The sequence below is a fragment of the Pipra filicauda genome, unplaced genomic scaffold (genome assembly GCF_003945595.2).
Source record: "Pipra filicauda isolate LSUMZ 115617 unplaced genomic scaffold, ASM394559v2 scaffold271_size1040873_pilon, whole genome shotgun sequence".
In the NCBI taxonomy this organism is placed as follows: Eukaryota; Metazoa; Chordata; class Aves; order Passeriformes; family Pipridae; genus Pipra; species Pipra filicauda.
The window spans coordinates 212,900-237,398 of record NW_024104389.1 but is presented as its reverse complement, the minus strand read 5'-3'; the positions used below and the strand labels follow the sequence as shown (position 1 = coordinate 237,398).

Below are 24,499 nucleotides of genomic sequence, written 5' to 3'. Positions count from 1 at the left end.
TGAACCTCCTCCTTCTCCCGCCCGGCTCCGCGCAGCCGCCGCCCGCCGGGGCGGAGGGTCCCGGGGGGAGGGTCCCGGCGCCTGACGGTGCCCCGAGGCGGGGCGATGATGCGAGGCCGCCGCCTCCGCGCTGCCTGCGGCCGAGGGGGGAGCAGTGGGACGAGCCGCGGGGTTGCTGCCGCCGCCGCCGCCTCCGGAGCAGCGAGAGCCGCCTGCGGAGCGCGAGGTGCTCGGCCCGCGGCGCCGCCCGGTGAGCGCCGCAGGGGGAGCGGGCGGGGGGCGCGGGGGGATGGAGCCGGTGGCCGGGGAGGAGGAGGAGGAGGAGGCGGCAGCTGTGGAGCCGTGGCTGCTGCTTTGTGGCAGGAAAGTTTCGGTGCGGCTCGGCGCGGCCGCCGTGCTGCCTGCCTGCCTGCCGGAGGAGGAGGAGGAGGAGGCGACCCGCTCCCCTTGCGGGGCCCCGCCTGCCCCGGGCCGCTTCGGCGGGGGGTGTTCTCCCACATCCCCCTCCCTGTCACCGGCCTCCCGGCCCCTGGTAGTGCCATCTTTGGGGCCCGGGCCTCTCGGGAGCCGAGCGCGGGTCGATCGGCCGGAGGGAGGTTTCGGGTGTTTTCCGCCCCGGGAGCGATCCCGGCCGTGAGGGAGAGCGATGCTGAGCCGGTGCCGCCAGGATGGGCTGCGGGAGCGGAGGGGCGGCCGGCAGGGGTACCCCTCCAGCGGGACGCCACGCCGGATAAAAGTCTGGGGGGAAGCGGCGGTGGGTGAAACGGAACTGGAGCGGCGGGGGGAGGCCGGGGAGCGGGCACCGGGGACGGCAGCGCATCCGAGCGGGTGCGCGGGGACATGGCATCGCTCCGGCTCCGCTCCGCCGGACTCTTTATGTGACGCAGCCCCTGGTCGGTGCGGGATGCGGGGGAGCACGCCGGGATCCCTCCTCTCACCAAGCAGCGTGCTTGCCTTGGCTCCCGCCGGGTCTGGGCCGGCGGCTCCCGCTGGAAGGAAACTTTCTTGACTCCGGGTAGCTGGAAGGGTGAGCGGTGACCCCCAGCTGAGTGGAAAGATCTCGTGTTCTCCGTGCGTGCCCCCGGTCTTGCAGGGGGGTCCCCCCAGCCCTGCTTGGGTACAGATGGCAGTGTGCCCAGCACAGCGAGGTTCACAGGCATTTAATAACCATTGTAAGAAAGACTAATCGAACGCAGGCCTTAAATGTCCAGATCGTGCCTTCTTTACGTCTTGGCTTGGTTTTCTACTTTTTTGTGTTTGGATATTGCTCATTGAGCAATTGTTGGGGTGTTTAATTCATAAAACATGAAAACATTTCTAGATACCAAAAGAAAGAAATCCAGTGCCCCATTAGCATTTTTTTTCTCTCTTAGAAGAACAATACAGGCTCACTGTAAGCTTGCCCAAACATGGGCTGCCTTTTATTATGTATTGGTACAATGCCTAGTGCAATAAGGTCCACTTTTGACTGAGTTCAAATGCTAAGCACAAGGAAAAACTCAGTGGCACGCTGCTAATCGTGATACATTTGTCACAAATACCACCTGCCGATAGGCTGGGATTTCACAAAGGGAGAAAGGTGGAATGCTTTGAACAAACCCAGTTCCTCTGTCTGTTTGAAGTAGCAGATGCTCGTTGGCTTCAGTCACTTGGGTGGCTCTTGAAAGTTGTGTTGTTCAAAGTGTCTGATACTTTTTTCTTTTTTAATGTTGCTGTCTGTATTTTTTTAAGAAAAAAAAGAAGTTAACAACTTTGTGATTGAGTTGAAAGCCTATGTGACATCTAACTGTCAGTGTGAAAACAGCTGCCTGTCTGCATTAAAGATCGCAGGGCAACTTACCTTGTCGTAAAACGTTGCTGTATGTCTTTGGTCCTAGACACCTGTGTGTACCTGTAGCCTGAGGAGATACTACATGAAACCAATCTGTCTACTTTAGGTATTTACAGAGTTAGGTCTTCATTGGTGGGTTTTCTCATCTAAGGCATTTTTTTTACCATTGCTGCTTATAGGGTATCATATTTGATATTGCAGACTTGAGATTGTTCACCTTAAATTTGTGGCAATTGTAATCCAGAGGTGCAATAGCAGAAAGCTTTTAATTAACAAATTAGCTGGTGGAAGAGGGGCTGGGTTTGTTGTTAAGCACCCCAATTTGACCTTTTTTTAAAATACTCATCTTTATTGAAGGAATTGCAAGGGGGGAAGAGAAGTAGGATTTAGCTTGTGTTCCAATAGCCTTTTCAGTTGCTAGTTTTTGTTTTAGTGCTGGTTCAAGTACTTGTGAAAATTGCTCACCTGCAGGAAACATGAGGTCACATTACGTCACGGCGCCCACGGTCACTGTCCTTCTGTTCCTGCTGTGGATCCAGTCGTCAACAGGCTGCAATAAGGCTCTCTGTGCCAGTGACGTCAGTAAATGCCTGATACAGGTAAAGTTGTGTTTCCTTTCTTTGCTTTTGAGTGTTCAAGAAGCAGTTCCAAAGCTGTGTCTTGAAAAGATCCAGTGATACAAATAAGTGGTATTTTATATTAAGTAGTGCCTCTTTAAAGAAGTCAGTTTGGTCTCTTGCCCATATGAAGTGCAGATTAACAACCATTTATTTTATAGAAATAGATGATACCAAGTGCATCTCTGTGTGGGCATGTGTCTTTTTTATAATGGAAACTTTTTCAAGCCAAGGACAATGGTTGCTGGGTTATTGTGTAGAAGCCACTAGGATTTACACTGTTTGTTTTCAATCTCTTTCTTCTTTATTAGTGATTATTATGAATAAGCAGCAATTTGAAACAGATATTTTATTAGAAGGGTTGCTGTGGGCAACAGTCATTTTTTAAGGAGATTATCTGCAATACCAGGAGTTCAAATGTTCAGAGCTTATAGTCTTCCCATATCTGTCTGAGATGTTCCCCTTAACTTGCAATTTGTCCACTTCCTTAAATCTCAGGCAGAGGGTCAGGAGTTGATGCCTCATGATCTCTAGAACATCAGGTTTGTACAGTCAATTAAAAGATGCCTAAAAACCAAGCCAAATACTTATGAGTTGAACTGGTAGGAAATGGATGTTAAACTCAAATCCAGATGCTGCTTTTGACTCACACTGTGTGTCTGTCTGCAGTGAAAAAACCAGACTGAGACCAGATTGTTCTTCTTAGAGCAGGAGTTAAGGGGTATGGTGTGCAGCAGAGCAAAAGGGCAAGCAGTTCTGATAACTACCAAGTATTTATTTATATGGTATATAGAGCACTCAACTCCAGATTGAAAAAAAGGAGGCTTCATGTGGTCAGCTGCAGCTTCTTTAAAAGAAACTGTTTCCTTCTGCCTCTTTGTAGATTGGAAAAACAATAGCAGAGAGCACAAATGTCATATGGCAGTAACTTGCTAATGCTTACTGTAAATGCATGGTCACAGCCTGAAAAGAGGTGCAGAAGTGGCCTGAGGCATTTCCATGTTTACTTCATTTTATTGACTTCCGTTTAAAATTTGCCTGGTTTACAAATAAAAATACTTGCCAGATTCACAAATCCATTCCATGGAACAAAGGCTGACTGTAGGCTGAACTCTCTGGCTTCTGCACTGTCATTGCTTTAAATATATAAAAAAAAAATTCTGCTTTTTCTAGCCCCACCACAGTCTGTGGAGTTGTTAAGTACAGGAGCAAGAAAGAGGCTTCTGATTTTTACCCTTTCAAACAGAACACCAGTGGTTTTGTTGGTGTGTTGGACATTGTGCACTGTGACAAACTGATGTGCTTGTAAGTCCCTTCTCTTGCACTTTTTAAAATCACCTCTAGGATTGAAATCTTTAGGAAGTAACATGCTAAGTATGGCATTGGATGTACAAGGCACTTAAATAGTAAATGCTACAGATTTATTGATTCAGGGGAAAACTGTTGGTCCAGATGTGGATTTTAGTCCTGGAAGCTGTTGGTCTGCTACTTATTTCTCTGTAAGCAAAAGGGAGAACAGGGAAGATGTAGTGTCTCCTTTTCTGGTGCCAGTGATGGGAGTCCACCATCCATTAAAGCACAGACATCTCCTTCCCAAGTAATCATTTTTTATCCAGTCACGTTTGAGACAGACAACATTTAGACTTTATTTTTATGAGCTAGTCTGAATAAAGTACAGCCCAGGAGGAGCGAAGTTAGTGCTACTGGAGTCCTTACTCAGCTGTCAATAAATGGCTGAGACTCAGCACTGCATGGGGGTGGCTCATACAACTGTGCTTATCAGTTGTGCACACAACTTGGGTTAATGTTGGCATCTCTGTGACAACAGAGCCCTGTGCATGCAGAGAGACCACTGGTAGGTGTGTTCCCTCTTACTTTGTACAGGTGATGTGGAGTCCCTTTTTAAAGCATTTCCCTAAAATCCAAATCATATGCAATTCTCTGAGACCCTGAAGTAGCCCAGGCCATGTGAGTTGGGTGCTATTGCAGGGGAATTACACTGTTCATTTCCACTGTCTGGCTGCTGTCTTCCTGCAAACAGGCCTGACTTACCAGTCAGTATTCATTCTTTACAGAAGAACAGATCAGGTCAGACTAGTCTGATTGTGGATATGAAGTATCCTAAAGCTTTGACTTAAAGCAATTGTCATCTTTCTTCTTGCCTTTTTTTGTTTGTTTGTTTGTTTTTTTTAAATCTTCAGCAGTGTTGTGGCAGAAGCACTGCACTGCTATTTGAAGTGCATGTTATTTCCTTGAGAAGTATGCCAGTAGACTATATCTATGTATTTTTCCCCCTCTAAACAATTCTGGAAAAATCTGAACTTAAAAATAAAATACTATGTTTAGCGAGGTTGCTTGACTATCACGTGACGTTTTTCCTTCACTGACTTTTATCGCTGTTCAAGTTCAGCAAAATCCATGTCTCGGTACCAAGATAATGCCACTTGGAGACAACTGGGAGAGCAAACAACTTGTGGATGTTTGTCATCTGCATCTGTGTACAGAAAGCGAGGCTGCCTGTCCCGGTGACATAATGAGACAAGAAACGTGCTCTCTCAAAAAGCATACAGTTAACATAAATATTTTTACCAGCATGGCTAGAAGTCACTACAGTCATTACTGCCACTCCTTAAAAGCTCCTCTGCTTAAGGGTGGTCCCTACATAAATATTTATTTTGTTAGATCCAGAACAGTGCATGAGATCAACAACTCACATGGATTCAGCTTTCCCTTTACATCTTGAGGCTCTAGCTTCATTGGTGTTTCTCTTTTTTCTGTAAGCAAAGAACTGTAAGAAAATAGCTTGAGGCATCTCTCTGCATAAGTTCAGCCTTCACAAAGAAACTGTGGTTTCCTGTAGTTGTTGAAGGAGTTGTGAGAAGACTTGGGCGTGCAGTGAGTGGGTCCACAAAGTTAGTTCCTTTGAAGGCTCTGGACATAGCTCCTTCCTGTGAAGATGGGATTGGGGTGTTGGAGTCAATAAATGTCTGTTGCCTCACTTTTCAGGTGGGCCACCGAGCCCCTGGCTGCACACAATGTGCGTGTTGCAGTATTTACTGTGGCACATCTGTTGTTGACTTGGAAGCGTGGGTTGTTTCCATGTGTGGAGAAGATGAAAAGGCCAGCTACGCTTGCTGGGCAGAGTAGAGGCATGTATTGTGTCCTTGCAACATGGAGGAAATCCTTGAAGGCAGAAACTTCTAGGATGGGACGTTCCCACAACTGTTCATAGCAAATGGATTTGAGGCGAGTCCCAGGTTGGTTCTTGCGGCACAGAGCTACCTGCAGGAGTCAGGCTGGGGTGGGATGTCCATGCTGGGCAGGAAGCTGAGCTTTGCTCTCTCATCTGCAGCAGTTCTTTAAACTACTGCTGTGTGTGGGAAACACACAGCAGTAATTCAGGCATGGATTTCCGATCCTGCTGAGGAGGGGTTCTTTTGCAGGGTTTTCTCTCCCCAGTGCCACATACCTGCAGCCACCTCAGCTGGTGCAGTGTTCTGATTTAAAATCTCTTTTTGTCTTTGTCTTCTTTGCCTCCTGTTAATTGTGTGTACAAACTTGTCAGCCTGAAAGGATTTCCAAGACTTTTTAGCCCTGTGGTATGAAATAAATGCCACTCCTTAACTTCAGGGCTTAGGCATCTAAAAATTGCTTTCAGCGTGTATGTACGTAACGCAGTTGGGTTAACAAAACAGCTCTGGCTGGTTTGCTTCCATGAGATTTTCTGTTATTAAACTGTTCTAGGAAAAAAAAGCTAGCTCTTTTTCTTGCACTCCCCCTTCCAGTTTGCAGAGATATTTCCAATGCCTTCAGGTCCTGCTTCTCCCTGCACTAAGAAAATAGTCTCTGTCATTCCAAGAAAACTTTGAAAAAAATGCAGATGTTAAATATCTTGTGAAAACCTTTTTCTGCTCTCTGGAACAGAAGTATATTTATTGTACAAACATCCCTACTTCCTATTTAATGCTGTATTTTTAGACTGTGAGGCTTTATTTCTTGCCTAGCAAAATAGATTCTCCAATGCACCTTCAGTAGTTCAGCTTGCAAATTTGCCAAGCTGACTTATGAGTAATATTTTCTTGACTGACACCTCACCACCCCCAGCTATCAACAAGGAACGTTTCTCATTCTGCCTCTCTTCACCCACGTCTCATGTAAGCGTTCTTTTACAAAGATGTATCCTGTACCAGTATCCAGTGTGGATGAGTCAGGCAGAAGGACTCAAAAGTGGTTAAGGAAACCATGTATGTGCAAACACATATATGAAAGAACATACAGTTTTTGCCCTGAAGAGGTGGAAGACTAATTAATTAGATTGTTCTTTCTTCCCTCATCTCCCTCCAAGTCTGAAATAAATAAATAATAATTAAAAAAAATTACATTGCTCATAAGCCCTTCCTATATAAACAAACTTCTTAAAATACTGGTAGGTGTAATGACGCTATCCCCAAGATAGTGCTTACACATACAGATGCTAAGCAGAATTTTTTGTTAATATGTTGCAAGTGCAGAGTTAAAGTTACATTTAATTCCTGGAGAACACTCTTCTATAAAACTGAAACAAGTTCAGTGAATTTTCTGGCTTCAATTCATGTGTTACATGTAATAGTTTATGGAGAATTGCCTCCTCCCACGTCCTGGCTTGTTGATGTTTTAATAAGTATAAAGTTGTTTGCCCGGTTATACTGTTGAAGAATAAATAAATAGGATATTTTTAATGCTAATATATATTAATATTATTCTCTGGCCAAGGTAACAGTACTCGTGGTTATTTTTAAAGTTGTTTTATTAAACCTTTTTATTCTAAAGACTGACAAAATCTGTTTATTGAACAGTAAGATAAATATTTTAGAAACACATCATTCATTCACATAAGTCATCTTTCTAAGTTTGTGGTGTTTCCTCTTGTGGAAAAATGTGTATATTTTATTAATGAGCCTTGTTTTCATCTTTCTCTTGGAAACAGCATAGTAATAGGTGCCATTCATAAATTTTGAGGATGAAAAAGTAAAAAACCTTGGTAGTTTTCCTCTCTGTAAGTAAAAATTCAATACTTACAAAGACTGCATATTGCAGAAATGTGTGTGGAGCAGGAGTTCACTCTTGATCAGTCAGCAGGGCAAACAATTCACATTAAACTATGCAGGTGACAGTGTTTCTCAGCATTACGTAGCACAAGCAGTAGTAGGTGAATTTTGTTTCTTTGCTGGCTTCAGGAAGATTTGGGATCTGGAGTGAAGTGAGTGGAATAATAAGGAATCAATGGATTATACTGCATTAGTAAATTGTAGCATGTCTGCAGCACATTTTGGTGTTTGTTCAGTTTTAATCCAGAGCTGGGAGCTTTGCAGCTTCATTTGCTGTATTCTGAAGGCCTGTCCCCAGCCTTCTGGCCTCGCCATTCAAAATGCACTTCTTTGTCTTCTGTGGGCCCCTGCGAGTTGGTGTGAGCAAGGGGTGATCCCTGTGCAACTGAACAGGCCCCAGATATTTGCAATTGCCAGTTTTGCAGATTAAGGAGAGGAGTCGTACACAATCAGGTGCATATCTGTGCCTTGCCTTGCCTAGCAAATGTACTCCTGACACTTGGTATAAATATGCCTCCTTTCTCTGCTACTTGAGGCTTATTAACAGTTGCAAACAAAGAATTATTTAAAAAATGGAATTTTGTCCTATCAGCTTCTTCCCAAGGTGCTTCAAAAAGAAACCACACTTAACGGGTGATGTGGGTGTCTGCCTGTAAGGAGTGGTGTCCCTGACTCAGCTGTGGTTACCAGAGGTGGAACCATGGGTGGTGACTCCAGGATAGGAGAATTTCAAACCAAACCACTTTCCTGCCCTTCCCTCCTGTCCATGTGCATCTCCTGACCACACTACAGTGTGTCCCTCCCCTGCCTCTGGAGAATGGGATCAAAGAGTGGGGATGGGCATTGTCTTCTCCCCCGCGTAGCAGAGATTTGCCAATAGCCCTTCCAGTAAAGACAGGGGTGGGAAGGATCCCATGGTCAGTGTTTCCAGTAATGGGATTTTATTTTCTCACCAATTGTATGTAACATGATAGTTAGACAGACGTCATCAAAACCAAATTCTTAGACAGGACAACCAAAGTGACTTCTTGGCTGTCCGTGTTTCACACTATGATGTAATTCAAGTGTGTGAATTATTGTCATGTAGCCACAATCTTTTGGCCAAACTGGAATTACTAGTATGGATTTAAACTAGAGGGAAGGAGACCGCCCGGTTTTTAAATTTCCTTCATCCACGTAGGCTATTTCCATGCTTTGAGGTCCACCACTGTACGTCTCCACCAGGACTGCTAAACCAGTGCCTTTGGGTTTAGGTAGTATGAAGATGTCTTTTTGCTTCCATGCCCTTTCCACCTTTTTACCTTAATAAAAGAAAATTAAAGAAAAATATGTGTGTATGCCACTTCACTTTCTAGAGTCTCTAGAAGTCTTGGAAATATCCCAAGGTGTCGGTTTGAGGGGAGGAAGCATAGGGTTGTTTTCATAATAGCAAAAATTAATTAGCTGGACCTGGGGCAGGAGTAATCTGGTCACTAATATTGCAAATGGAGACCAGTGTGTAACAGGCATTCAGAGACGCAGAAAATCCCATTATCAAATGACTTAACTGAGTAAGTTCCTTTTAGAATTCATGCATAGACGGGATGGTAGATATTGTGTATATCCTGAGTATGCATGTCAGGCTTATAGTAACTTTCTTTTTTGACTAAATTATAATGTGGGCTCACTATTTATATATAAAGAAACACCCCTCTTTGAATTTCTAGTTGTGATGGGAAGAACATCCAAAGAACTTGTAGATTCAGGCATACACAGAAGGGCACACACCTTTCCCATGAATAGGATTTTTTTTGCTTTTAAATGCTGACTTCAGATTTGTCTTCAGAATGTCACCTTTAAAAAAAAAAAAAAAGGGGGCAAACTTGCAGAAGATCCTTTTGTAGGCTCAGATCTGCTCTTTGGCTGGAGCTGTTTTACCGTTTACTCACTGTATTAGTGCACTAAGCTTTTTTAATGCCCTAATTGGAGTTGCGGCTTGAGGAAGAATTGCTCTGTTGTGTAGTTCTTTTGCATCTGGGATTGCTGCAGTGTAATGAAGGCCTGTTGTTTCCAGGAGCTGTGTCAGTGCCGCCCTGGGGAAGGGAACTGTTCCTGCTGTAAGGAGTGCATGCTCTGCCTGGGCACACTTTGGGATGAGTGCTGTGACTGCGTTGGTAAGTTTGCCTTTTTTTGTTTTAATTTTCTTCTTTTTTTACGTTGGTTTCTCCTGCCACATGCTGAGCTCACAGTCTTAAAATAGAAGTAAAACATTGTGACAGCATCTGTGCTTTAAACATTTTACAGCTCATTTTGTGGGTACAGAATAAATTACTGTGGAGATCCAACATTTGAAGGCTGTATCTGCTCTGTGGAGTGGGAGGTGGCAGTAGTCTAGGTTTTGCCTGGTTAATGTCATCATAGCTGACACTCTCTAACAAAAAACTCCATTTTGAATTGTCACCTTGAGGAAACTAGACAGTGCCTGCTTCGTGGGGTTGGATGCTGTGTGAAGGTTTCTACCTGCAAAGTGTATTGACAGGTACCACACAGGGGCAGTTTTAGGTTTGAGCTGGGACTAGCAGTAAATAGACACAGCCCGGTGTTTTCACCATTCTTGAAAAAAGACCTCTTTGTGGAGGGTAAAAAAGAAACAGACAAGGTCTTACTGTAGGACTAGATGATAGTCTTAACAAGAACACATTGCTACTAAGAGGTGGTGTTCAGAGTGCCCATTTACAAGTGGATGCTGCTCCTGCTTAAGGAGACTGTATGTTCTGTCTTATGATTTAAGTTTAATTAAAGCTTCATCCTCCTGTGGTTGCTGTAAGTCTTCCTGTGATGCCACTCAAAATCTTGGCTTCCAGGAAAGGGATGCATCTTGAGTGTTGTACCTGCTCTCAGCTTTTCCTGGTGGGTTTTCTCTGAATTCATGAAGGTTATTAGTGTCAAAATGCCCATTTTCAGTGCAGTCTATTGCTTCTCCTGTTCCTGAATGATGTGAATCTGCTTTCTGACATCCCTTTTTTTGCTTGGTTCTGGCTAGCTTAGCTTCGCTTTACTGTCTTTCAGTAAGCAGTGGGGTGGCATGGTCCTGTACATGTGTGATTCTTCCCAGTGGCATAAAGTGTTTTCAGCCCCTGCCCCTGTGAAGGATAATACTGCACCTGTGGAGAATGCATTTAGAAAGAGGCCTTAGAGTCTGTTTTTTCTGTTTGATCTTGGGCTCCTTAAGAAGTGAAATATGTATCTATATATATCCCCTTTTTTTCCCCTTTGCCCTTCCAGGGTCATCAAATTTTTCATAATGCAGTATTGAAGTGCGCTGTTGTCATCTTCAGTCATAGCGACGAGGAGTAGGATAGTAGGTTATTTCCCTGGTATAGAACCATCATCTGCTGTAGCAAGCAAGGCTTGTGTGCCAGTCTCTAGGGAAAGGAACAACCTACCTCTTGGGATTGTGAAGTAAAAAAGTGAAGTCCACACACAAACTTTTTTTATAAATCTGCAGATGGCTCACTGTTCTGCTGTTCTTCCTCATGGTATTTTCCAGGAGAGGAGTTAACAAGGTTTCAGGTTCAATTTCCAAACACTAAATAAACTAAAACATCTCCTGATGGTCCTGTGGGTGTCTCAGATCTCATTGTTTCTATGGCTTGATCCTATTCTTCTTCTCTTCAGTGTGGGGTCATCCTTGCTGTAGCCTTATTCAAATAGGCAAACAGGAAAGCATGCTATACCTGGTTTCCTAGAGACAGTTCTTTGATGATACTTGAGCTGATATTTAAGTTTCTTTATAAGCTGATCATGTCTAATGTAAAAGCAGATAGATTTTGTGTCTTTCAGGTCATGTCTGCCCTGAGGTTAGGAATTACCTCCTACCCTACCCTACCTACTTTAGAGATCTCAGTTGATGCCCTCATGTTTTGTGTGGATGTTCTCTCCCTTCTCGGACAGGGAAAAAGACACTGGAGGAAAGGGAACAGCAACAGGTCTCTCTTTCCTTTGAGTTAAGCTCTTTTAGTCCCTCTTGTAAAGGCCTGTCTGCTTCCATCATTTCATTAGCCTATTTCTGCATCTTCTCATCCATTCCAAAGCAGTAGTGTAGACATGTTTCCTTACCAGTTGCTCATAAGTTAAACTTTATTTTCATTTTAGCCAAAGCTGCTATTTTATAATAATTCCTATTTAAAATATGACTATTATAATAAAATGCTTTTAAAAACAGTAAGAGGGAAGGATCTTTGTGGATGAGCATTTACCCATTAAACTATGAGTGATGGTTTCTTTGTGCCATCTTAAGATAATATTTTCATACTGTATTGATATGCACACAAACTTGTGCACCTTCTGCAGGATTTTTTTTTCCCTGTGTGTCCTTCTTATCAATGAAATTTATTTTCTGAATCCAACCTGACAGAAGGAGCCTCTAGAAAGGCTCACTGGTTTCCATTTCACAACATTAATACAATGACACCAACTAAATTATACATCCTTCCATGTATCTGTATAAAACTCTTACCTGCTTTGATAGCTTCCTAATTGATTTTCAAGTGGGCATCCTTTATTAGAATTATATGGTTAATACAGTGCCTAGTAAATTATGGTTAATATTAGTGCTTACTAAAAGGTGATAATGCAGGGATAGAAATTTTTTGCTAAAGCAATAAGTCCAGGAAGGTCCATGAAGAACAAACCCAGTTGAGAGGAGTAGGAAAATAATCATTTACAGTAGGAAGTTTGTGTAAGTGGAATTATTTTTTAGTGTGACCTGATCTTGTTTGGAAGGGAGGCTTATTTTTTTTCCTACCCAGTACTTGGCCCACCTTTTTGTAGGAGCAAACTGTCTCGTGGTGTTCCTATTATTAAATGCTGGTAATGCTAGCCACTTGCTTAAGATTTGCCAGATCTCATGCTAATCGTCATGGACAAACTTCCCTCTGCTTTGTTCATTATGGAAATCCACCTACTTAGGTTGAGAAGATTGTGGGTTTGTATAAGGCTCTAGTCAAAGACAGTTATTTCTGAAGCTGGAGTCCTAGTGGATCTACAGGCTAGGAAGTGTTTCTCTGGTTGTGTGGGGAGGTAGACTTTGAACATTTATGTCCCATATCACTTTTACACTTCAAGAATTGGTGTGCTTTGCAGCTGTAGCTGTCTAAAACTGTGTCAGTGAAAATACCCAAACAATATCCAGATGTACGTGAGGAAAATGCATTTATCTGCCTCTTGCCAGGTGACTTCTAATAGAGGCTTTTTATTGGCTCCTGGGCTTAAGTACCTATGCAGATACAACTTTTCTTTTTAATCTTGGTTGTTTCAATATTTGGATTAAATCAAGTTTCAATCAGTTTCATGGCTAGACATGTTAGTGTTTAAATGGTTAATGAAAAACTGGCATTGCATATCACAAAAACATTTTGTAGAAACTGGCAAAACAAAAAAAAAGATTACAAGGTTTCAAAAAAGAGTCTGCAGAAGATGTTGAAAAATAAAGAAGGAGTAACCCGGAAATAAGCATTTTGCCTGTAGTGACCCCTCCAGATAAGTTGCGAAACGAGGTTCATCTCGGCTGTCTCTACACAGGTAAAGTAATTCAGACTCCTGCTCCCTCCTGATAGTGATCTTTGCATCTCTGGCAGACGACTAAAAAGATCTAGTGCACTGCTGCAGCAGATGAGATGGAATACTTGAATTGTGATCAAAAGTTTCGTGTATCTCAGGACTTGTCAAGATACTACCTTTGTTCAGCCCTAAAGCTTTCATTCCAGATTTATGCTAGGATTGATTATACTTTGCTTTGTCTCTTCTCCCAGGGAAAACAAACCTTCCATTGAACTCTTTATTTTCTAAGCTGTAATACTAGCATTAAAGGGGAAGCAAAGTGCTGTTTAGAAGAGGTTTTTCTTTTCACAAGTCACAGGTGTATGTTGTGGAAGTCTGAGAGATCTGAAACCTGCCATTACGGCAAGTTCATCCTGCTGTATTTGGTGGTTTTCTGCTATCGGGTTAAGAGTGGGGTATATACAAAAGGGTTCTGTTCTGTTCAGGAAAAAAAAAAGGCAATTTTAATTTTCTAAATATCTGCCTGTTTAAAGAATAAGAGGTTAGAGAGTTTCATGTAACTTACTGTTTTGTTCATCTGCAGGTATGTGCAATCCTCGCAATTACAGTGACACACCACCAACATCCAAGAGCACTGTCGAGGAGTTGCATGAACCAATTCCTTCCCTTTTCCGGGCACTGACAGAAGGGGATACTCAGCTGAACTGGAATATTGTTTCCTTCCCTGTGGCAGAAGAACTGTCGCACCATGAGAACCTCGTTTCTTTTTTAGAAACAGTGAATCAGCCACAGCATCAGAATGTCTCTGTTCCAAACAACAACGTCCACACACCTTACTCTAGTGACAAAGGTAATGAGTGTAGTGTCTAAATTCCTAGCATTTCCTCTCATTTCTTCCAGGAGCCTTCTCAGTGCATATTCTGTGCTTCTCTGTGCTCACTTCTTCTTTTCCTGTAAAAAAGTGTGAAATATTCAGCCGAATTTTGAGGATAACGTAACAAAAGGAGTGAGGAAAAATGCTGAGGAACATGGAAAATGGTGTTAAAGTGACTGATGATCTTAGGAGACGCTGAACCACCTGAGTTTATCTCTGTATTTCCTCCTGTGGCATGAGGCAGTTTGTTCATGTTACTTCATGTGCACTGGCAAGGTGCATTCTTTGACCTGGAAGCAGTTACCTGTAGTTAGGAGATGGGACAGACCAGAACCTGAATCCAAATGATGTAGCAGTGCAGAGGCAGGCAACTGAAACATGGCTTCAGAGGTTTGAGAAATAACAGCTTATGGCATGTGACTGTCTGGAGTAGTTGTTTGTTGCTTTCACCTGAGCTGGCATAACTTGAAATCTTTAGAATGATGGTTTGTACAAAATGCAGGATTAATAGTAAACCTAAGTAAGATAAAGACTGAGGAAGGATAAGTGACAGATTACCTTCAGTTTAGAGGACAGACTTCAGAATAGTGTTTGCTGAGGGGGAAGATGAGAAGTTTGAGGTAGTATGAAAGGTGGCTTGAGAGAAACACTCTGTTTCTTGGTTTCCATACTGAACCTGAAACATTTTTCCCTGCAAATAATTACATCACACTTAAAAGAACCTCATAAACAATTCATAATGAAATTGCTGCTTAATAGGGGAAAAAGAGCATCTGATTTGTTTTATTAGTGTAATTAATGCTATGCTTCCTTCCCAACACACACTTTAAATGTTCGTAACCCCATATGTTGCAGTTGTGATGCCTCTTTTATCCTATCAATAAAAGATACCCTAATTAATGGACGTGCTGCTTTTCCATGCCGAGGTGAACCTTTGACCTAGTTGTGTTTCTGAGTAGGACTGCTGTTGATTAAATGGAACCGTAATGGCAACTTCTCTAATTTCCTTTGGTTAAGGCATGTTAGAAAAATAAATTAATTCCAGAACTGGGAAACCAGATGGTCAGAAAGCATCTCATTTATATGTCTTTGATGTTATTAAAATGCTTGCTCACCATTGTTGGAGAGTGATGTAAAAAACCATGTAAAACGGCAAGCCTCAAAAAGCCCTGTGTGCAAACACTACAGTACTTAAAGTTGTAGATTATACTTGGGGAAAAAAAAATATGTTTAGTTTGAATATATCCCACTGTACTTAGGTACTGCAGCCCAGATGGCCGTCCTTTACTACCATACCAACAGGATGGGCTAATGATAGTTTTGGATTAAACTTGGAATTTGAATTGCATCTCAAGGGTGTGGAGCAGTTTTGAGTTTAACAACACAAATACATAACACTGCAGTTTTTTCCTTAGTCAAAAGTCTCCTTCATTTCATTTACTAAGAATGCTTTAGAGATTAGGCTGAGAGAGCTTTCACTGGAATGATGACAGTCCAAAAACAACAGTTATATTTAGTTATATTTGGAAATAGTTAACAAATGCCACTGCCTTTCAGGCCGCAACAGAAACTTAAAACAGAAATAAATGTCAGAGCTGTTCTTGTAATCATTGGCTTTGCCTCCTCCATCTTAGTGGCCAGTGAAGAACTAGAAAAGGTAGAAAATTACTTTCCACATCCTATACTTTGATAAATATGTAAACTTATTGAGGAGTCTCTTTTCTTGGTCACAGCGTAGATAACTTTGTAGTGCCCTGCTTTCTCACAAGTCATATTAAACTTAGCTTACAAAAACATGAATGATTTGAGCACTGAGAACAGAGAAGGTGTAAAGAAAAATTAGCTCCTGGCTTGGTCAGTTTAACATTTATTATGGTGGAAGCAAGACAACTGGGGAATTGTATGGAGTGTTATGTGAGCCATGGGGTGGCATTGTTTCTAATACATTTCGATGGGTTCATTGGGGAAGCAGGAATCGAAAAGTGGAGGGGTAGTAGGTCATAGGGTAAAGAGCCTTGTGAGCACGGGCACAGCAAGGGAGCCTAGGAAGTTGCTGGAGCCTGATGGCTTCTGCCCATGCAAAGTTCAGTCACACAGCTGGGTCACTGTGGTTTAACAAGCTAGTAAACGTTAGAAGAACCACTGAAAGAGAGGGTGGGTCTGTGTGTGTGTATGTATGTGTGCTCAGTGGCAGTAAATACAAGCATACCCTGCAGTGGGAGAAGCAGACCATCTCTTTAACCTTTCCTTCTCCTCGTAAGTGCTGCTTAAAGGCAGATCTTGCAAAGGGAGATGTCCTTAAGGTGACTCGCTCAGCACTTGTCTTCAGGGCTGTGACAGTCAGAGATTTGAAAGAATATTCCTGTGAGCAGAAACACAGATGCCTTGTGTTTTCTTTACAGTGCTGTGTTTCCTCCACTTTGTGGCTCCTTGCATGCTTCACTCCAACATGGTGTGCTGGCAGCAGCCTATTGCGTGGCGTGTAAAGGGAGAGGGGCTAATGAGAGGTAGATCTTGGTAGGGGGACAGTAGTCTCTGTACTGTCTTCTAGAATACATCCCAAAATTTGGAAAGGCTCTGCTTACAAGTGCCTCTTGTCACATGTTGTGTAACACAGCTCTGATTTTCATTTCAGCACACGTTCATGCAGGGATTGCCATTAAGCTGTCCCAGGGTGCCAGATTTGCTCAGTGCAGTTCTGGGTGAGGTCCAGGAAAAGCAGCACCAGCCACAGGAATCCACGAGCTTTGTGCCTGAGTGGCGTGAAGCCACCAGCCCCCAGAAGGTGTCTGTAGATCCAGGAGGAGGGGGGTGGTAGGATATAAAGCATTCCTTTCTCACCCCAGCCTATTGTGAGCCCAGCCAACAGACTTTGAACTTCCCCGTTATTTTCTTAATGAGTGTCTTCCCTTTCCTCCTGTGAATTGACTTTTAATGTTTTAGCTGCCACAGTCATGTGTGCACTGCTGGAGCTGCTGTAGATCTTCGTATCAGTTGTTTCTGGCACTTGCGCCACTACTTCAGAGAGGATTGTGATGAGTATTAATGTAGAGCTACATTTGTACTTTATTCATTTTGCTTTACTTTTAGCTGATACCCTCAGAGCTCTAAAGTGTGAGTTCAGATGTTTGAATAAGCTTAGTTGTTTCAGATGATGACAGGATGTTGGCAAAAGAGAGAGGGGAACTAGATAATCTTTTGGCAATTGATAAAACGAAATCTGCGTTGTAATTACGGGTTTCTGACTTACGCTGCTTGGTGACACAGAGGATAGTGTCTGCTCTGCATTTCTGCTTCCCTTCAGTGCAAGCCACATAGAGGAGAGCTAGAAATCCAGTAAAGTGGCATCTACCTCTGTAGAAATGTTTCTTTTTATAAGTTCTGATTGACATAAAATTGACTTGTCCAAAGCTAGTAGATTATCTCAACTGATCTCCTCATTCTCTCTTTCCTCCTTTCCCACTACTGCTCTTGACTAGTTGTTGGGGGTTTTTTTTGTGGAAGACGTCCCCTGCCATGGAACAGGGGTTAGAATTAGATGATCTTTAAGGTCTCTTCCAACTCAAGCCATTCTATGATTAAATGGTATGACAGCTGGATGGATAGTTACCTTTTTAAAGAACTTTTAGAGCTACCAATAAACTGACCAGCAGACAGCTGAAGTCACATAGTATGTTTAAATTCAAAGGTCACATACAGCGAGCGAATTGTCATTCACTGGGAAGGTTTGTTCAACCTATAGGTAGGCATTTCTCCTTAACTTACAATAACTGAATTGTTTGATATTCTGAGTTGCTAAATTCCTCCATATTACACCAGTACAGACAGTTTTATAGCAAAGCTTGATAGTTTCTTCTGGTCATTTTTAATTTAGACTTGATTGTTGTTTCTCCTACACAACCCTTTGCTGAGTATGAATTGTGAGGGGAAAAAGACTGAGAAATGCATGTTTTGGAAAAAAAAATGTTTGCTGCTGCATCCTTCCCTCACCCCACAGCAGTAGTTTGTGGCCCTTAGTGTGTGAAAATTGGCAAAATGCAAATGAGAAAGCTGTTACTGCACTAAGTAACATTGTTTTTATCTACACTGAGGGAGCCAAGTGATGAGTCTGTAATTAGGTTGTGAAACAGTTTAAACACTCTGGGGTCCCAGCTGAACCTGTAGGTATGTATTTTTTCCCCTGTGTAACTCTGTTTCTTCAGACTATAAAGCGGAATTTAATACTTAAGATGAGGAACTCTCCTGCTTTCAGTAATTCAACCTCTGCATGGACACAGAGGTGTGTGTCCCCCCAGCCTCTGCTGAGGAGGGGACCAGTAGTGTCCCATGACGAACAAAGTTCACCCTGCCTTCTCGTTCAGACCTGAGAAGTCTCTCAGTGAGTGAGACTTCAGAAGCAGTTTGATAGCATATACTGGAACATGTCCTCCAGCTGCTCACAAGAGCTGCTGGGAACCAGACAGGCCTACTGCTGGCTCTGGTCTGCCATGTACAGTCTACTCTCTCCCCTTCACGGTGTTTTTGTACCGGTCCTCTAGGACCTAATCCTCTTGGCTTGTGTGCAGATGGAAATAAACTTTCTTCTCCACTCTCCAGTTAGTCAAGATTGATGTCCTTGGTTGCTTCTGCCACTGTAATAAGGTAGAGTTCTGGCTTTGTTTCCTGTTTTGGTCCTGCAAGAGTGGTTAAGGAGATCGGTCTCTCCGACTGATGTCACCTGGTTTTGTCAGAGTTGAGGGCCAGGTGCTGCTGCTCCTCCAGCCTCATTTACCCTGAGAGATGTCTTCAGTCTCTCAGTTCAGTGCCATTGATCTTTACATCCTGGAAATCACAGGCTCTTCTTACCCAGGAAGTTTATTTCAAGTTTCAGCAGGCATTAGCTGATGAACTGGGCTTCACCAGGACTTCTCAACCAGTGCTAACACTGACGAGGCTGTCACAGATGAGGCTGACGTGAAGGTGAACACAGATGTCTCCTTACACAGAGGGGACTGGACATTCTCTGATGTGAAGACAGCCTGTAAGTGCTGGAAGCAGCTCTCACACCTCAGAGTGTGCACAGCTTTCCTGACCTCCCGTGGGCTTTCCCTTGTGTGTTGCAAATTGGAGTGCAGTGATCAATAGATAGCAGTGGGTACTTCTGGCAACCCCTCGGAGAGGACTCTGCTTCCTTTAAAGAGCTGGTTTACTGCTATCCAGAGATAGCTGCAAGTCATTTTGCTTTCTCAGGCTGATCCAGAGGCTAGGTCAGTCAGGTGGATGGCATCTCAAAAGCTGATTTTGCAGGAAGAAATATTTCTGGATTAGCCAGGATTGCCTGTTTGGAGGCAGAGGCTCTGTGCCTCCAGCTGACACCTTCTAGGACTGACCCTACATATGGAATACATGAATAAGGTATATTAAGGTAATAAGGTAGTAAAGTTTCAATAGAAAACTACTAAAAAGGTATCAAAAGAGTGAAATGAGATTAAGCAAGAGGGTATAAATTGTAGAAGTAATGTCCTACAGAGGCTTCTGTAAAGTTCCTGTGCTTGCACCCCAGCACTGAACTAGATGACTGATAGGACATGAGGAATGTTGCCTGGAGACTTGCCTCTACCTTCTCACCCCTACCCTTCCACTGAAAACCTCCTGTGATGAGTGACAGGAACAGATTCCTGGAAATATCTGGGCCTCCTGGGAATGGGTCCTTCTTGGGACCCTGGCAATCTGAGCTTTTTGCCACTGGTGATAAAACATTGCCAAGTCCTTGTGCATTCTCTATAAAAGATGGAGCTGCTGTCTGGCCTCTGGGTGTGATGGCTGCATCTCCCTACTACTTTTCAGTTTTGGCTGAGTGCTTTAGGTGTATTCCTATCACTCTGTGCACGTGGTACCTTAGCATATGCTTCTATTTAGCTCTTTTGTCCCCCCCTTTGTGAATAAATTTTACTTACTTGAAGATGTAGATATGTTGGTTGGTTTTAGGCAGAGGTTTTGTTTTCTGAAAACTCTCTTCCTCTGGTTGCTGTGCCTCAGGCTTTATTATGAAGGCTTATAGAAATAGAAATGCCAAGAATGGGACAGGACTTACACAGCCATAGTGCATTTTATTGACATTTCCAGCAGTACTTCAGGTACTGCAAGATTTCTTGGACATCTGCAGCTTTACTCAGCACAGCTTTTCTGGGAGCAGAAACTGCTTCAGCCATGGGTCTGCATTTCCTCCCTAAGATCCCTATTGCCTGTTGCACTGTATATGGTGTCTGCAAGATGTGTACAGCAGTTTGGAAACTGATGAAGGCAGTGAATACTCTGTTGCTTTCAGTGGGCTGGCAGCACATCCTCTGACCCTCTTGCAGCTGTTTTGGTACTTGCAAAATAGTTTGACAGTGGTCAGAGTTCCCTCATATATGTTTTAACAAGTGACAGTTCTGAAAAGGGTAGGCAGGGTTTCCAGACGTCAAGGAGGAGGATGCATCCACAGAAAAGCTGTTGGGTACATTGTGCTGCTTCCCTGTATGTTGTGTTGTCCCTTGTCATGTGCCCAAAAAGTATGGGCACCATGGAGATTGTTGGTACTGGGGAAACTGGCTGCATAGATCCGATGATTTGTAAGGTGGTGGAGGCCTTCCTGGCCTCAGGTCAGATTTGGACCTCACCTTCAGAGCTTGCCATGAGTTATGCATACTATTGAGGCTGCTAATCTATGGGGCACCAATATTTTAAAGGGGAGGTTCTGGTATCACAGATAAGAGACTGAATGAACACTGTGGTTAACTACTACACTGCTCTGAAAGTCCTTCAGTTACTCACCCTTCTTCATATCTCCATAATCATTCAAAAAAACCCCCAACAAATCCACTGTCTTGATTTACCATTTATGTTTGGATTACATTTTTCTAATCCACATCAGAACATAGATCAGTATGTTTCTACAGGATGCACCATAAGTAGCAATAGGCTAGAAAGCCTGTTGAATTCTCCCGCTGACAAGTTGGTCTGACATGTGCGAGTGAGATGTTCATGTTTGCAGGCAGCTGCCAGTTGTGCTTTTCCCAAAATGTACCAAGTTATGCGGGGGTAAAGATTATGTAATAGTCCTTTGGAGGATGAACAAAGTTTTATGGTGTAATCACCCGGTCAGCACAGAAGAAAGCTGGAGAATTGGAAGTAGACTGGAGTGGGAGGTGGGGGGGGAATGTTTTTGTTTTATAATGGCAATGAATTCCTCAGCTCCAGTTTGAAGCTGCAACACCAAACTTCATGGCATTTGAAGTAATTGCATGGATGTTAAAAGCATGAAGTCAACACTTAGGCAGAAGGGGTTTCTTAATCTTAGTAAAACTGGTGGTGTTGCTAAAAAAAAAAGAAAAAAGTGTGCAGTTTCATGTTGAGGAACACAGGAGTCGCCGACTTGTGGCTTAATACGGCTGAAGAGTATTGTGGAGTTTGGAGGGGGGAGGAGGAAATATTTATACCTAAATAAGTGGGTTTTGTGTTTTTTGAATAACTTACCTAAACCTGAGGTTTTTCGTGGTAGCATATTACCTTCAGAGGACACATGCCTGCTTATTATTTTGGCATAGCCCATCCTTATGCTTTAGAAGGCATCCCTCACAACTGGGGGACAAAACCCAAAAACATTCTTGCCTATGACTGTAGAAGTAAGAAGAAGAAGGAGAACAGACAACAAGTTGAGTTGTAGATGCTGAAAATTTGAAGTTGATAAGTTGTACCTTGACTCTCTGCCTCTCCTCTCTGCTTTTACTGTCACCTTTTTTTTCCTTATGCCTCATAGTCATGCTGATTTGCAATCCTACTTCTAAAGCTGCGCATTTAATTAATTTTTACCTAACCTTTAAAAATATTTTAAGACCTTAAAATCAAATTTTTCCCCCCTCTTGGTTTAGAACACATGTGTACTGTGGTGTATTTTGATGACTGCATGTCAATACATCAGTGCAAGATCTCTTGCGAGTCCATGGGAGCTTCCAAATACCGGTGGTTTCACAACGCCTGCTGTGAGTGTATCGGGCCAGAATGCATCGACTATGGCAGCAAAACTGTAAAATGTATGAACTGCATGTTTTGAAGCAGGAAAATTGTAATATAGCGATACTAAGGCCAAAGTAATCTCTCTCAGTTAAAGAGTCAGGGATTGCAAATACTGCATTTTGGTGGAGTGCCTGCTAGTTGCAATTAAATGCACCTGGTTGAAAAAAAAGATGTATAAAATCTGAAAACTTTTTTTCTTTTTTTTTTAAGTTCACATAAACGAGGCTAACTAGTAGATGTTTAAAAACTATGTTTTAAACTTATTTTTCTTTATTTCTGCTCGAATGGTACAGTCATGCTCATCATTGCTGTTCTGATTGTTTCCCTTTGATTTGAAAGTATTGACTGTACTGGTTTTCAGAATATATCTTGTAGGTTAGAGTAGGGAAACATTAAGAATATGGTAATGAGATTTCCATTATCTAAGTTCAACAAGTAAATAAATGGCTGCTAGGTTGGAGGGGGGGTGGTTGTTCTTTAGGGGCTCTTTTGGGGGGTTTGGTTTCTGGTTTTGCTTTTTAGCTTTATGATCTTCCAGTTTTTGAGCTTTGCTTTCTATTGTGAAAGTGGTATTTGGGGAAAAAGAAAAATTCATGCTTTCTCTTCCATGCATGGGCTGTCATGGATAAAATCCTAACTTCTTAGAAGAGCTGCCCAACAAAACACTATGTAGGGACACTTTTCTTCCAAGTTTCATTTGCCCTGCTTTTGCAAGTACATTTGGGCTTATGTTACATACTTTATGTGTTAAGCAAAGTAATTTTTTCAGTCTTCTCTTAGATTCCAAAATAAAGCTGTTAAGTGCAGTTGCATCTCCCGCCTTTTGCACTGTTCTCTAGGGTTGCTTACTCCCTGAACATTCAGTCCAGTAAAGGAAACATGAAAGGTTATGATGGATTTAATGACTGAAGGAATAAAGAAGAATGAAATTCCATGAATGAGCAAGTGTTACAGCTGAGCAGCTGGCAGCAAGCATGTTCCCTTTTAGTAGTTTGCTGAGAATATTTATTCCAAAATGTTATTATTAATTTTTTTTTCCCCCATGAAATCTTGTCAATGAAGAAGGGAATATGCATCTGCAAAGGCAAAGTTAGAATGCTCTGAGTTAAGAACATTGTCCATTTTTCTAAGTAAAAGTTTTTATATGTTGGCAGTTACATAGCAGTTACTATGACCCAGTTAAGGGCTCCACTGATAATGGTACTAAGTACAAGAATAAAGTCTATGAGTAGTTAATGATCAGCTTTTGGTATTTATAATGATGTAGGTTTTAACTCCTTGAATTTTTTTATGCATATATGCATATGCACATACAAAAAAGAATTTGACTATTCATTTTTCTCTCACTAACCTCAGTCTAGAGGGATTAAACTGTTTTCTAGTCACACCTGTCTATCTGTACCATGTACAAATGAAAGCAGTCATTTTACATTTATTTTGTCGAAAAGTTTGCCTGAATGTTTTTTTTTTTTAATTTTTCTCATTATACAGTTCTTTCAATAAGATGAAGTAATAATAATAATAATAATAAAAAAATCTGCTCTTGTTAAATGATGTTACTTTCTTCAGTGTCTTTTTCACCTATAAAAAAGTACTTGAAAGATGAATGTTATTGTTTTGAACTAGTGGATAATGGAATGTCTTTGTACTTTAAACTTGCAATTAAGTGATAGAAGGTCATAGGCGTGAATAGAAAAGCTTAGCTTATCATGGAGGAGTTGTTCTTCCTATATTTGACAGTTCATGTTATCTTTTCTTCTGCTAGAGTTTCTTAAAATGAATGGAGAAGAATATGTTAGAGTAGCTGTGACTGTTTGTAGCTGGAGGGTGATGCATCATCATTCCTGACCGAGATAGAAGACACATAGTAAGCAAGCGTCGCTGCAGGTCGTTAGCATGCTCTGGATTTTTGCAGTCTTAAATTATTTGGAATGCTGTGGTAGCTCAAAATCTTCTTGGGGGAGAAACAGCGCTGATGTTTCTGTCAGCACCTGCTGCCCCACAGATCTGACACCGCCTCCATTTTCATCATCAGAATTTTCACTGTGAGGTCAAGTCAAGAGGAGCAGGAGAGACGGGAGGACTGACCCAACAGGTGTCCAGAAAACACTGTGGGGAACGGCATAAAAATGTAAACATGGTTATATGTGTAGTGGCCTGAGAGGAGGTAGTGAGGATGCACACCTTCTGGGGCTTGCCTTATTTTTGTAATTCTTGATGCTGTCTAGAGTTTGCTGTAAGTGTTGTGTGTACGCAAATGTCATACAGCAACAACATTCAGTGTATTTTATGACGATGAGTATTTTAAGAGGTATTTTAATAAAAAAGACATTACTGGTTCTTGTGGTTTTTTTTCTCAAGATTTTCTCAGGGAAATGTTACCAGGAAGCATATTATAAAACTTAGTGATCTAGATGGATGGAAGAATACAGAGAATTAACTCTTCATCAGTTTTTTTCCCATACCTAAAAGTTTAGCTTCAAGGGTTTTTTCTGTACATAAATGAATAAAA

At 42.2% G+C, this 24,499-nt stretch overlaps 1 protein-coding gene across 2 annotated transcripts; it reads left to right on the top strand.

Moving 5' to 3' along the window:
- The first annotated feature begins 91 nt into the window (after window positions 1–91).
- TWSG1 (twisted gastrulation BMP signaling modulator 1) lies at window positions 92–24,327 on the top strand. Of its 2 annotated transcripts, none has more exons than XM_027737143.1 (5): window positions 92–250; window positions 2,303–2,430; window positions 9,589–9,688; window positions 13,660–13,926; window positions 21,843–24,327. In XM_027737143.1, the coding sequence occupies exons 1-5, from the start codon at window positions 106–108 to the stop codon at window positions 22,022–22,024; spliced, it is 822 nt and encodes a 273-aa protein (XP_027592944.1). In that variant the 5' UTR covers window positions 92–105; the 3' UTR covers window positions 22,025–24,327. The 2 variants fall into 2 exon arrangements, with proteins under 2 accessions (XP_027592944.1, XP_039238419.1); XM_039382485.1 differs by lacking the exon at window positions 92–250 and adding an exon at window positions 443–754.
- The last annotated feature ends 172 nt before the right edge of the window (window positions 24,328–24,499 follow it).